This window comes from Periplaneta americana, chromosome 5, assembly GCF_040183065.1.
Source record: "Periplaneta americana isolate PAMFEO1 chromosome 5, P.americana_PAMFEO1_priV1, whole genome shotgun sequence".
NCBI classification, from domain to species: Eukaryota; Metazoa; Arthropoda; class Insecta; order Blattodea; family Blattidae; genus Periplaneta; species Periplaneta americana.
Window position 1 is genome coordinate 92922631 of NC_091121.1, and position 15113 is coordinate 92937743.

General features: G+C 34.5%; 1 protein-coding gene across 1 annotated transcript in view; it reads left to right on the plus strand.

Annotated features, from left to right (window-relative positions):
- LOC138699999 (circadian clock-controlled protein daywake-like) overlaps nt 1–13841 on the plus strand; it is a 42165-nt gene extending 28324 nt beyond the window's left edge. The window contains exons 4-6 of the mRNA XM_069826267.1: nt 2896–3029; nt 5010–5159; nt 12954–13841. Coding sequence (XP_069682368.1) covers nt 2896–3029; nt 5010–5159; nt 12954–13105 — 436 coding nt within the window. The 3' untranslated portion in view covers nt 13106–13841. The remainder of the gene's footprint in view (nt 1–2895; nt 3030–5009; nt 5160–12953) is intronic.
- Nucleotides 13842–15113: the final 1272 nt, after the last annotated feature.

The following is a 15113-nucleotide window of genomic DNA, read 5'->3' on the forward strand; positions in this document are numbered from 1 at the left end:
CATATTTCGCTATCTATAATATAGTTCCAGTAAACTACTACTAAATTAATTTTCATCATTTAAGAAACTAATTAACTCAAAATAATTACAATTCTATATTACTCATAAATTATTACTTTTTCGTAAAGGTTTTATCTGAAATTAAGTAAACACACACTAGTTAAAATTTAACTCAAGGTTACTGCTGTAGAATCTCTAGTGTATTGTAAATATTCATAATTTAAATATGTATGTCACTATTGTCTTGATTAAGGCTGGTTGAGTGGTAGAGAATCTTTTATGGCCTTAACTCTGCCATCAAAAAAAAATAAAACATCCTATTAAACATTCTATAACAATCATCAATATATTATCTTTGTGTCTGACAAAATGTATTGAAAAATACGAGTAGTATAATCAATTGCATTTATAATTTGTAATACGTTATATGTAATGAATCTTTGTTTAACAACATATCGGGACAAACTTTATTTCTGTCCACAAATGGATGCATAATAACCAGGCACTAGCGCAGAATTACAATACTGGATGATTACTAGTTTCTTTCGTACTGTTCATGGACGAACGCTTTTTCCCTCCATTTCAAATATAACGTATGAGAAGTTACATAAGCTATAAATCTATATAGCTGTTATTACATTAGACGAATGGGAATGTTAATAACATGCAGATTCGGTACGGAAAAAATACACGTTAGCCTATAAACTTGGTTGCGTAAGAGGGAATCCCGTGAACATGTTCGCAACGGGTCTCAAGCAGTGCTTAAGACTTCTGGAGATAATTCTGTATTACTATGTTTACATCACGATAATCATAATCACCATCAAATCATCTTCAATAAGCCTTGATATCCTTCTGCTTCACATTACTATCAAGACATCTATTTTTTCATTGAACGTCATATGTCCCACCTTTTGGATTGTGTTTGTGTTTGAACTCTGAGCCAACCTATTTTAGATGTGCTTCAGGTACCGTCAACGGGGATAACATTGGCCCATTAAGGATAACTTTGGCCCAATAGAAATTACATATTTGAATTGTTATTTCTCTCACAAAATACTGACAGGAGCTGCCATCTACACAGTATAGTTGAAGCTGCTAAGATATATCACATTTTGTGGAGATATAACAATTAAAAATATATATATTTGTTGGGCCAAAGTTACCCTTAATGGGCCAATGTTACCCCCGTAGACGGTAATTCATGTTTTCTGTATTTGCCTGAAGTCAAAATTACGAAAGTAGTAGGCTACTTAAGTTTTGTCTTCTATCTTCGTTGCATTGTTGGTCAGTCGGACTTCATGCATCTGCTAAATATGTGAAAACCTAATTATTAATCGTTAATAAATTGCCTCAGATCCCAATATTGACATTGGCCAAATATACAGGATAGAAGAGGCATAAGTGGCATTATTTTAATTCATGATTATTCATGTCATAAGGAAGAAAACTGACCTCACAATTTTTTTCTAATTTCGATCTTTAACTAATTATTACAGTTTACAATATTAGGCGTTTGGCAAAGTTGCTGGATGGGGAGGAGGGGCTTTACAAGTATACAGTACAGCTCAAGCGGATACAGACATACCGGTACAAAATAGATGCTCTGTTATAATGCACGGGCGGACCAAAACTATTGTTTACATAAAACGAACAGCAAATACAAACTTTCAGTCTCATTAATAGAACATTACGGTAAATTTCCATTTTACTTAACAATATTGGCAATGTTGGTCCATTTTTTATTGTACGTCTAAAAAATAAAGAATAAAGGTTTACTGCACAAAATCACACGAACTTTTTTTTTAATGCAACATTTTAATCCCTCACGCTTCCATAAAGCAGTACCAATTTTAAAGAAATTTCTGGTTGTGCGATTTATGAAACGAGGTAAGAGACTCCTAGTTTCCAATAATCGTTGAGAAACCGCTACAAAAGTCTTTCTCCATAAATTAATAACATATGATGTTCCTAAACTGTGAATGAGATTGTAAGTTGTTTATCGAATACCTGTAGTGTAGCCTACTGAACTGTCATCCGCTCGGCAGTAGACCTATGGACAGGGAGCTTGAACTCAGCTGACATGTACGAATGTACGTCTGTGCAGAGTACTGTCTGCTGAACACGTTGCCACGTCTCTCACGCCAGAATATTAACAAATTTAAGCATGCATTATTATTTAATTTCACGAAAACGTAATAGAAGACACAAATATTTATTTAAACTAATATTAACTCTGCTAGAGTTATCTACTGATGTAATTGTTTTCGTAATTTTACTAACGATATAAGCAGTATAACGCAAATAAAATAGGAAAAGAAATATTTTTCTGGGAAAACTATTAAGTTTTGACCCTATGTTGTATGGACATTTTTTGATCCTATGGTCCGTCCCAGACGACTGTAAAAGGACGGCACTTCTACCCCTTACACCCTGTAGAACTGGAGTTACTAAAATTAACATTTTATGTGTCTGTTTAACAATAAATGCATATGACCTAGTTTTGTTATTTATTTGGATATTATTTTGATACGAGAAGAAGTTAATTTCTCTTTATTTCTATTTCTTTTGAAACTGAAAACTTGCTCCTCAGAAAATATATAGACGAATAAACCAAGGAAGAACTGACATTAATTTCGACATATACATCAAGAAAATATAATTAGTGTCTGAGTGTCTTCTATGAAGAAAATGTGCAAAATATTCGTAACAGTCACTAGTAAAATGTCGCATCTCAACTAACGATAACTTTATGTAGCGAATGTCGTCACGAACTATGGCGCTGTAATTAGGCAATAACAAAATATCGGAAAGTTTAAATCAAGAAAGAATATAATTATATGAGCAATATTACATTACAGTTTTGTAAATAATTATCTTTCTTTTTTTTTTCAGGACTGACCTGGACAACCTGGGTATCGAAGTGAGTGTCACGCTGCCACGGATCGAAGCCACGGCGGACTATGACGTGGATGGCCGAATTCTCGTCGCTCCCTTCAAGGGCAAGGGCGTCTTCATGGGCAACTTCAGTAAGTACACAACTCTGCAATACGAAAATATGTCGTGTAATTTAATATGAAATTATGTAAAATAATTATAAAAAGTATATCGTCGTCGTTACTGCAATAACTACAATGTGCAAAATATAAAATTTTTCAGTAAGAAGAAAAAACACATTTATTCATCCTATGGTAGCCGTACATAGGAGACTGTGGGTTCTTACATTTTCGAAAGAAAGAAATATAATTGCATATAGGAGATTTTATTATTTGCTGTATCACTATTTAAGTTATTTAATAGAGCAAAAATCTGAAAATCGACAAATATGTCACATAGGAGTTATTGCAAGAACAACGACGATATGTCTTACAGTTTGAGATGGATTAATTAAAATCCTAATAAAATTATAACCATTAGCAAATTGCGTAATAGTAGTGAAATTAACTATTGCTAATTAATATCACCATATCATCACCACCACCACCACCAACAACAACAATAACAGTCGAAAAGATTGAACACCTTAGAAACCGAATTATTCGATCAGCCCATTCATTCTTGAGTTTTTCCAATTCTCTTCTATTTTTGGGCTAGGATAGCTAAAATTCAATTTCCACAATATGGCTGCTTTCTCAATAGTGTTCAACTCTACCTGGTAATTTATATATAGGCTTATGCAATTATTTTACTCTTTTATAGTATATTTGGCAAATTTTATATTTAAAAGGTATAACTCTGTTTCCTCCTCAAGATTTTATTTTCCGTAACTTGAATTCATCATTTCTGGAATAAGTATTATATGTCTTTCTCGTGTTAAATTTTACCGTAGCTGGTTAACATGTTTCAGCCTGTTTTGGGCCATCTTCAGAACTGGTTGGTGCTGGTCTTGGCACCTTTTGTTTGTGTTTCCTGTGGGAGTGTGTTTGTGTAGTGTAATATGGAGTCAAAGAGTGTGTGTTCTGAAATTGAGTTGTGTGTTGAGAATTTCATTTGGGTGTGTTTTTGTGTGTCTATATATTTCGTATTGTTCTAGTGTGTTTAATTTCTGGCTTTTTCGTTGAATATGTAGAATCAAAAACAAAAAGACACACAAGATTGCACATACAACACTAAATTACAACATCACATACTGAACAAATAATACTTCACAAAAGCATCTCAACACACAAACAACACAAACAAATACAACCACACAGGCGTATACAAATTCAAATGCAACACCTGCAACAATTTCTACATAGGACAGACAGGCAGATCATTTGAAACACGTTACAAAGAAAACATCACAGCCATATCAGAACTACAAAACACTTCCACATATGCAGAACACATCACAAATGATAACTACACCTACAGAAACATAAACAGACAGATTCAACCAAAAAGCCATGCGTAGATCAACGGAATTTTCTAAGTTGTTTCCCTACAGCAACATTTCGATTCTCTTTTGTTTGACATGACTCGGTACGGGCCGGTGACTAGTGGCGAGCGTAATCGGCGCTGCTGTACTTCTCAATTCTCCACTTGTTCCAAAAATCTTTGAGACAAGGCGAGGAAAGACAATTAAAATCTTATGAAGCAATAACCCTGTCAGTTTTGATGTACGGCTCTGAATAACATTAAGACAAGATACGACAAAGAAAGGAGAATACATTCAATACCTGTGGAACGAGAAAAAAGCTCTATTTTTCCTGTTTAATGCTCTGGCTTGTCAAACACAAGCAGCAAGTTTTACAACATGTTTAGATACTTTTGTTGCTGACCATAACTGTTCAGAAATTAGACAATCTTAAGTAGAGAGTCCTATCAGTTATGCGATACAATGAGCAAGTTCATCGATTAAGACAATACAGAATATATGGAATACAATGAACACTCATGTCATATAGTCCCCAAAAGAAGTAAAATACACAATTTCTTGCTTGTAAACAATCCCAGTTCTCTTGAGTTAATGTCCACAAATGTTATCTAAAGATTTCAACTGTAAATATAAATGTTTTTTATTACAGCGGACGTTAAGGTTGACGTAAAGGGGAGCGGAAAGACGATTAAGAAAAACGGTGAAGAATACATTCAAGTGAAGACAATCAAGACCAAGATAAGAGTCGGGGACTCTAGCGTGAAGATCAATGTAAAGGATGACAGAAGCGGAGTGCTGAGTGAGTATTCGAAGTCGGCACTGTAGTTGATACCACTGCTCACAGGTGGCGAGAAACTACCTATCTTCTGACAACGATAAACTGTACAGGGACATCATTTTATTTTTACTTCAATTTTTATTGTACCTGAGTTTTTGAATGTACTTCACTCCCATCCCTTCTACTAATGAAGTTCCAACTCCACACAGAGCCAAGACAGCAGATAGTAAGCAGTACTGAGTTACTGAGTATAGTACGTTCCAGAAATATGTTCGCGTTTTCCAGTGACGAAAGAGCTTTCAATATTGAATCATATTTTCGCACAGGTACTGTCCGTTTGCCTACGTCGCATCCCGATTTCCCCCACCTGCTTCTGCTTGCCCCTCTGTAAAAGCTGGGCTGTCTTAGCTCTTTTCTGAAAACATTAATTTCTCTTAGGAATTGGGCGTTTACGTTATATTATACAGCTGTTTAATTTAACTTAAATAAAAGGGCCTCGTTAAGTAATTAACTGTCACGTGATTTCCTCCCTTTCTACAATCCTTGGACGGACAGTAGATAGCATGTCTGAGTAATTTTATATTTTCGGGTCGGGCAGAAGTGAAGATTGAATTAACAGTACGTAGAGTAGGTATAGAATTATTTCAACATGAGTTACTAGTACGAAGGACAAAACTGGCAATTGGAATTAGATGCAATAGTCTATAGTGCGATAATATGCACAAAAGAACTGAAGCCTGTATCGAAATGAACGGCCATCATTTTCAAAATTGTGTTTAAATATTCATATTATGATTATTTTTCAATTTAACTTCTTTCTCTATATTGTACGCTAATGTGCTGTAGACAGTATAATATACACCGCATAATGAATACGTTCGCATGGATAACTCACTTCGTGAGTAAAAACACTTATTCTTAATACAGTACTGTACTTTCATTAAAGAAAAACCTAATGAAAATTATCAAACTCAAAATCGCAATATTTCCTAGTTTACGTAAATGGATGAACTACTTTTCTTCCTTCCTATACCTAGTAGAGTGATGTGTGTTTTACGCCAGTATCATCGAACTCCAGTCTTGGAGGGGGGGAGCAAGCGGTGTTTCCGGTTCTCTAAAGGTATAGACAGGTTAATATTAAAAATGTTAGTAAAAATAAAATGATGTCCCTGTATAAAATACAAATAGCAGAACATAATTACACGCATACACATGCACATACGTACGCCCACGCATACGCATACTACACACAAATGCACATGTGTGTGTGTTTTTAGTCAGCAGTTATCAGTCCGAAGACTGATTGGAACATCATAATTGACACCAAGAAGAGGCCATTCATGAGACAACTAAGACAGGAGATAATGGAGTAGGCTGGCCAGTTTCCTTCTCCCCTCCATTTCATATATAGCTTACTAATCAGACTTGAGATGTATGCAACAATTGTATATTGTTGGACCCACTATCGTTCTGGACTCCTGAACGCAAATTGCCCCAAATATTGTACCTTACACTTTCTCATAAATACCAAGTAGGCTTCGGTAAACACTTGACTTACTGAATAAAATGCGAAACTTCTTTAAAGAACTACCAGTAATAGGCTATTACTCGTTAAACCCACTTGCGAATAAGGGGAAGAAGAAAGTGGAATGGGAAGTTTCCTTTCCTCGCTATGCTTCTACTTGCAGTTAGCTAGCTAGCTCATTTACCTTCACCATAAGGTTCTTACTATGTGCTACGACGAACGCATTAATTTGGTTTCACGAGATAACAAATGACCTATACCGTATTGAATACCGTGAGAAATGGTAAAGTTTCATATTTAAAGCCATCCCAAAAACTTGGCTCATAAAAAGAGGAGCGTAAAAAGACTAGCGATGGAGGAAGTAGTAACAGCTTTGTACACATCCTTGGAGTTCCTTACACGATCGCAGGTCTATTTGACTCACCGACAGACAGACTAACAAACTAAAAACTAACTCTTATTCAAAGTTGCTTATTCTAAGGAATATAACTCATTATCATACCAATCTTACTACAGATAATGATCAAAAAAATTCTAAAGAAATGGAAATATACGTGGGGCACGGCTTTGTGGCTAGTATACAATGTCAGGATCCTATTTTGTAGTTGGTGTATTTAATTCTAAAGTGTAGTTTCGATTCATAGCCAAGTAGATATGGAAGATATGCCACAACACGGTGCTTAAAAAGAAATACAAGACTGACAGAGATGAAATAATTTATGAACAGGAAACTAGAGAAGTATGCATAGCTTGAATATAAGGAGAAAGAGTGGTAAAAAAACCTAATTGGTTACAGATAACCAGGGAGCGAAACTTGCTGCCCAATTGGAGAGAGGCAAGTGGTGTCAGGTTAACTGTGTTCTGTGGGCCGTGTCCCGTTGAACTACTGTGCCTTATTTGTTCGTTGTTTACTTGCTTTGTATTGCAATCGACAAGTAATTCTTTTAAATTGGTTATTTTACGACGCTTTATCAAATGTGACGAGTAACTGACATCACGGTCTAGAGACCACGAATTCCGTATTAACTTCGAAAAAAGTCGATATAAAAATGTTGTATCTCACATTTTATCGCTAATTAGTTGTAAGATAATCTCAATAATTTCGTATAAATTGGAAAAATATTTTCACGTGAAAAAAATAACCCTATATTACGCATTAGGCGTCAAAGTAATGATAAAAAGTTTCATACATCAATTTATTCAACAAACCTAGACACATTCAACACAGCAAGTGCAAATTCAGGATAATTCAATATGAGAGCTCGTAATGTCTCACTCTCGTATACTTCAACATTGAAAGTGTTGAATGATTGTTTCAAAGCTACTATTTCTTTCAATGTAAGAAATGCTACACTGCAATCAGTACTTTTTATATCCTTGAAGCAACTCTTTCCTTTAATACTTTCTGTGAGTGAATTAACATTATTAACATTTATTTGTACAATATTTGCTGGATTGAATAATTCGTTTAAATTTACAAACAATGAATATGAATCATGTAATTCATATTTTTCAATTCTCTGAATCACTAGTTTACAGACATGCTTAAATAATTTTTATATTTCAGTCTTTAAGTCCAAACTGAAATGGTTAATTCATTTGCCTACAGATTCCACTACATTATTATAAATTACTATATTCATTCTACGCTTCATGCCATTATGCGAAAATCTGTGGTCTCTGCCTATCCCTCGCCACCTACTCACGCGCAAGTAAACAAACCCGTACCTACAATCAGGGAACAGCAAATCTGTTTCATCGGGCAACAAGTTTCGCTCCCTGCAGATAACATTGAAAAACATGTTGTCTATCTTAAATTTAATTGCCACTTTTCGGAGTATCATGCTATGATAACAGTTTATATATTGTTTAAATATACAGGATGTAAGGGGTATAAGTGGCGTTCTTTTCACAGTCGTCGGGGACGGTCGACAGGATCAAAAAATGTCAATACAATATAGGGTCAAGTTTTATAGTTTTCCTAGAAAAAAAATGTTTCTTTTGTTATTTTATTAGCGTTATACTGCTTATATCGTTAGGAAAATTACGAAAATAATTACATCAGTAGGTATATCACATATTCATTTTGTATGAGGTCTCGCCCTCCTCATTGAATATTACACGACTACTATGAAGTAGCCAATATGTATTATTACTATTAAATACGAGAAAAATTCGTACCGGCACCGGGAATCGAGCCCAGGACCTCTCAGCTCTGCGCGCTGAGCGCTCTTTCCAACTGAGCTATGTCCCGGCATAGTTTAAATACATATTTGTTTTCTATTACGTTTTCGAGAAATTAAATAAAATTGCATGCTTAAATTTGTTAATATTCTGATGTGAGAGACGTGGCAACGTGTTCAGCAGGCAGTACTCTGCACAGAAGTACGGATACATGTCAACTGAGTTCAAGCTCCCTGTCCATGTGTGTACTGTAGAGCGGATGAAAGTTCGGTACCAGGTATTCGATAAACAACTTACAATGTCATTCACAGTTTAGGAATATCATATGTTATTAATTTATGGAGAAAGTCGTCGTAATTCAAGTGAGGCAAGAAGATGTACCGTCAACGTTTTCCGCAAAGAAGGTTACCTAATCGGCGAACTTTTGTAGCGGTTTCTCAACAATTATTAGAAACTACGACTCTCTTACCTCGTTTTGAAAATCACACAACAGAAATTTCTTTAAAAATGGTACTGCTTTATGGAAGCGGGAGAGTTTAAAATATTGCATTAAAAAAAGTTCGGGTAATTTTGTGTAGTAAACCATTGTTTCTTTTTTAGACATACAATTAAAAAACGGACCAATGTTCCCAATATTGTTAAATGAAATTGAAATTTACCAAAAAGTTCTATTAATGAGATTGAAAGTTTGTATTTACTGTTCCTTTTATGTAAACAACGGTCCGCCCCTACATTAAAACAGAGAATCTATTTTGCACCGGTATGTCTGTATCCGCTTGAGCTGTACTGTATACTTGTTAACTCCCTCCTCCCCATCCAGCAACGTTAGCAAACGCGTAATATTATAAACTTTAATAATTAGTTAAATATTGCAATTAGAAAAAATTGTAAGAACATTTTTTCTTCCTTATGACATGAACAATCATCAGTTAAAGTAATGGCACTATACCCGTTTAACCCTGCGAGCGCGCGCGCGTGTGTGTGTATGTGTGTGTAAGATAGCCTATATATATTTTTTTTTCTCTTTTGAGACACGTGAGATATTCAGTAAGGATGAAAAATATGCCAACAGAAAAGCAGGTGAAACTGAAGTAGAGTGTAAAAACCTTCCGATGTTGATTTTATACGTCAAGTCTCATAGAATCCGATCAGAATTTTAAAACATGACAGTTTTAGACAAATAGATCTTATAAGCAAAATTGTGAGAGACTGACTGTCTGCACAAAAATAAACTTTTAGTACTATAATATAATAATTATTATTAGTAGCAGCGCCGGTTAACCAGATTTACCTCATTTCTTCTAATGCATCTACTCCATTTTATCATCTTTCTAATAGAGATGAAAGAATCGGAAACAATTTCTAATAACACAACTGTTTCCCATTGCTTTGTTAACACCCGAAGTTGGATCTGTATAGTACAAGCAGAAAATGTTCCATTTCATCCTGTTCAACTCAACTGTCTCGAAACAACTCTATTTTTACACTGTAAATTTATACCGCAGTTCGCAGTTTAGAAGCAAAGTTATGCGAATTTCGAAAAAGTCTCACATATTTTCCCACAATATTATTTTTTTCCTCTTACTTTTCTTGAATATGAGAATGAGATGATGATTTTTATTATTATTGACCATTCAAAGCAGTTTTTAATAATAAAAATAAATAATCTGAAAATAAGATGCATGTTAAAACCTTAAAAATTGATTATAAAGAGGAAACGGGTCTGGACACCAAAACATTGCCTAGAGGCGGCTACAGGTTTAAGGAACGCTGGCTATAGGATGACGTCAGCTGTTTACTTCACTGATGTATCTTCAGGTTCTTATGCGAAATGAAAGACTTCGTGTGAAAGGAACTCTATTCATCCGAAGTTTAATGGGTATGGATTTTCTGCTGTTTACTAGATTCTAGTAGGTTATTTCGACACAGCAAGCCTGTTTTCTGTTTAAAAAGTAAACCTCTCGCAACTAGTTCAATAATGCAGTAGATCTAGAGAAAGTGCTGTGAAGGTGTACCTATTAAAATGCCACCAATAAAATCTGCGACTTTGCTTCTGCTTGTAAAAGACTTTAGAGGCTTTTCAGTCAAAGACGAAAATATATTATGGTGTAAAGTTTGTAAGTTACTTAAAAAGCGTCGTGATTTAAAAAAACATCGAACATCTGAAATTGTTTAATGATTCATTTTCAGCGTAGTCCACTTTTTATTATGATTTGTGTCTGATGCTGATATGTGCGAATACTCCGTTCCAAAGGCTTGAAAATCAGCATTTTAAACACTTCATTGAAAAGTATACGTATAGAAAACAACCGACTGTAACAACCATGCATACACAATTAATACTTATCCTTCTGTTGTGAAAAAAAAATTAATTCTATACCATCAGCTGTTGGCAACAATAAAAAGTTAAACTAAAACTGAAGAAGTGTTCTTGAAAAAAATCCTGCATTTTCGAAACTTTGTGAAGTACAATATGAATTGAATAGTGAATAGACACAAGATAATATACAACAACATTACAATGAATATAAACTTTTTAAAATTCTCACCAATAACATCGTGTGATGTTGAAAGAATATTTTCTCCACCGAAACAGATTTATATTTGACAATTTTCGAATGCACACCGTTGTACATTGCAACGAAATTGGCGACATTTAAAATACACCTTCACTTTTATTTAAAATGCATCACCATTTTCTACAAAGAAGAGAATGAGGTAAATTGCTTTCGTAATTGTGTGCTATACTCCATTTGTTTTATTCACCTGTCTTACTTAAAAATGGCGTTTAAGGAACTCGCAGGTTCATTGCCGCCTCACATAAGCCCGCCATCGGTCCCTATCCTGTGCAAGATTAATCCAGTCTCTATCATCATATCGCACCTCCCTCAAATCTATTTTAGTATTATCCTCCCATCTACGTCTCGGCCTCCCCAAAGGTCTTTTTCCCTCCGGCCTCCCAACTAACACACTATATGCATTTCTGGGGTCGCCCATACGTGCTACATGCCCTGCCCATCTCAAACGTCTGGATTTAATGTTCCTAATTATGACAGGTGAAGAATACAATGCGTGCAATTCTGCGTTGTGTAACTTTCTCCATTCTCCTGTAACTTCATCCCTTTTAGCCCCAAATATTTTCATAAGAACCTTATTCTCAGACACCTTTAATCTCTGTTCCTCTCTCAAAGTGAGCGTCCAAGTTTTACAACCATACAGAACAACCGGTAATATAACTGTTTTATAAATTCTAACTTTCAGATTTTTTGACAGCACACTAGATGACGAAAGCTTCTCAACCGAATATAACACGCTTTTCCCATATTTATTCTGCGTTTAATTTCCTTCCGAGTGTCACTTACATTTGCTACTGTTGCTCCAAGATATTTGAATTTTTCCACCTTTTCGAAGGATAAATCTCTAATTTTTATATTTCCATTTCGTATAATATTCTGCTCACGAGACATAATCATATACTTTGTCTTTTCGTGAGTTAATGTAAACAACACAACTTGCATAACATGCGACGTAGTTAACGTCATAGGTTCGGGGTCCGAACTTCCATCTCTAATTATAAACAACAAAAGAATACTAAATTGTTATATCAGAAAGTAAATCATTTCTGAAATGTCTAATAGTGCGAGCTTAATATTCGTATGACATTATTTTAAAATGTAAATAAAACTGAATTCATGCTTGCAAGGATTAAACATGTAAAATGTGGTTTTAAAATTATGCAGTATATTTTATTACAACTTTTCCTTTGCGCTTTTGGTCGATATCTTCTATTCTTTCCTGTAAAGCAGAGGTCGTCAGCACAGAGCACGATGGGGCTAGCCGCGGAAAACGCAGTGCACTATAGTGCTCTTGTAGCTGCTAGCGGGTATGCTCTCTATCTCTCCCTGTTGCACGACAGTGCACACGGGACGGCACCATGTACCCATTGCACATTTCAGCGAGTGCTGACGACCACTGCTGTAAAGAGTAATTCTTTCTATGTGACCTAACCAGTCCTCTTAAAAAATGCAATATCGTACAACTACCAAATTAGACTAAATTATTCAACTTACAGAAAATAAATCTGATATTTTTACCTCTTTCTACAGCCCAGTCTGCGCTTCAGTTCTACAAGCAAAACAAGAAGCAGGTTCTGGAAATCGTCATGCCCATCGTACAGGAAACGGCTGAAGAAGTTATAACCCAAATAAGTAATACAGTTTTGAACACAATACCGAAGGATGAGTTACTGCCAGCCTGAGCTGCCACCTGTGAACACATCATGTAACTATGATCTGATTCATTGTCATGCCATCTGTTGGAGATGTCCCCTACTTCTTCATTCAACTGAGCTAATGAACATTTCAAACTGTACCCGCCAATTGTAATAAAAAATGTCAAACTTCGCTACACATTACATCGAGATACTCGACTCTTCATAATGTCCTAACTGTTCATTATGAGAGTTAAGTGATGTTACTGTATGTAAAAGTGTTAAAGTTTTGAAGAATACCACTATTTTTTCAATGCTTATTGTGGAAAGTGATTTCTAGTAGTATTGTACTGAAGTTGTGGTGTAATATTGTGATAACTGAAAGTAATTGCAGTATAAATTTCGTTGCTATCATCACTGAATTTTATATTACAATCCCAAACATAATAATAATTATTGTTGTATAATCTACAGTATTATATTTTTCATTTTTATTTAGTGTATTTCTCAGAATGATGAGTGATTGAAATGAAAATATTATATGAAACACCTGTACACATAAGAACCTCGAATTTTATGTTTTTTTTTTTTTTACTGGTGTATTTAAGCGTTTCTTATTGCTTAAAAAATTGGTGCAATTATAAATGTGCTACGAGATGAGTGAATTAATTACAGAAATCGTTCACACTGTCATTCTGTTTTTGTGTGGTTTTGTCATTTTATTACCTCATTGTATCAACAAATGAAAATAAATAAATGAGTTAAAGACTAAAATACAGATTAACACCATGTTAACACGATGTTGATTTACAATTTGTAATATAATTTCATCACTGTTAATTTATTTATGAACCTTCTTCTCAATCCTCTGCTCATTGTAGTAGTTATATTCTCAAGTCTATTAAATAATGCATGTTTAAGCATTCTGGTGTATTCAAAAGAATAATTAAAGCGATCATTTTCCTCTATCGAGGTCGCTGTCAAGTAGGGTGACAGGCGTAATTTGAACACAGAAAGCTTAAAATAAAATATGAGAAGAGTTCATATATCTTCCCAAAAATAGTACAAAATAAAATATATAAAATTCTAACATAACGTATGTATTTCAAGCAAAACTTAATTTAACATATCTGTCAGCATAGACCAGTCATGTCAACTGATGCCCATATGAGCAAGCGCGCGCTTTAGAGCCCAAGAGAGCCTGAGCGCTTTACAGCGGAAAGAAAAGAGACAGACGAAAGAGGTGGTATATGCCGCTTGGTCGAGCTATATTCAGGGATGGCCAGCACTGATTCAATAGATAAAGGGAAAAGAACTTATTGAAACTGTATCCATGGTAATTTTTAGATTTGCCTGAGATGTATAAGTGCATTATAAGAATATAAGTTTTAATTTTAATGCTCATTTTTCACAAGTTTGACTTTTTTATTCAAAAGAAATATTTTCTCAACTTTTCGTATAGAAAAGTGAAATTTTCAGGTATAGGCCTATTTATTTAGTAGCCTTACAGAATGTTTTCGTACATCTAATATACCGTATATACGTATTACTGAAGATAGTGTAAGCTTATTGAAAATTTTGAAAATATTCGCATGGAAATTGTTTGTAAGGAAATGAATTAACAAAGCAACTACTGTTACATCATAAGCAAAAGATACGTGCCCATGTGTTGTAAAAATGTCACCTCTATAGCTTCAGCAGATTTCGAGAAAATAATTTAATATTTTGATGATAGGAAGTTGCTCACAAATATCACCTTAAAAGCATAATGCGATAAGAGTTTTGTTATGTAATATTAGTTACACTTAAAACAGATACAGTACCTAGGTAACTTTGCTTTGTACTGTAATATTGTTTTGATTAGTTTATTGATTACTTTTGTAAGGCTAAAGATACCATCAATATAAATTCCAACTTATCATGTCGTACTCAATCTCTTTCTTTGGAATATCACTTTCTTTATGAATGATATTGTGTTTCATCCACTTAATACAGTATAATATTATACTACTATGGAATTTAAGTGAATATTCCTTATGAACTCTCTATTATGTTA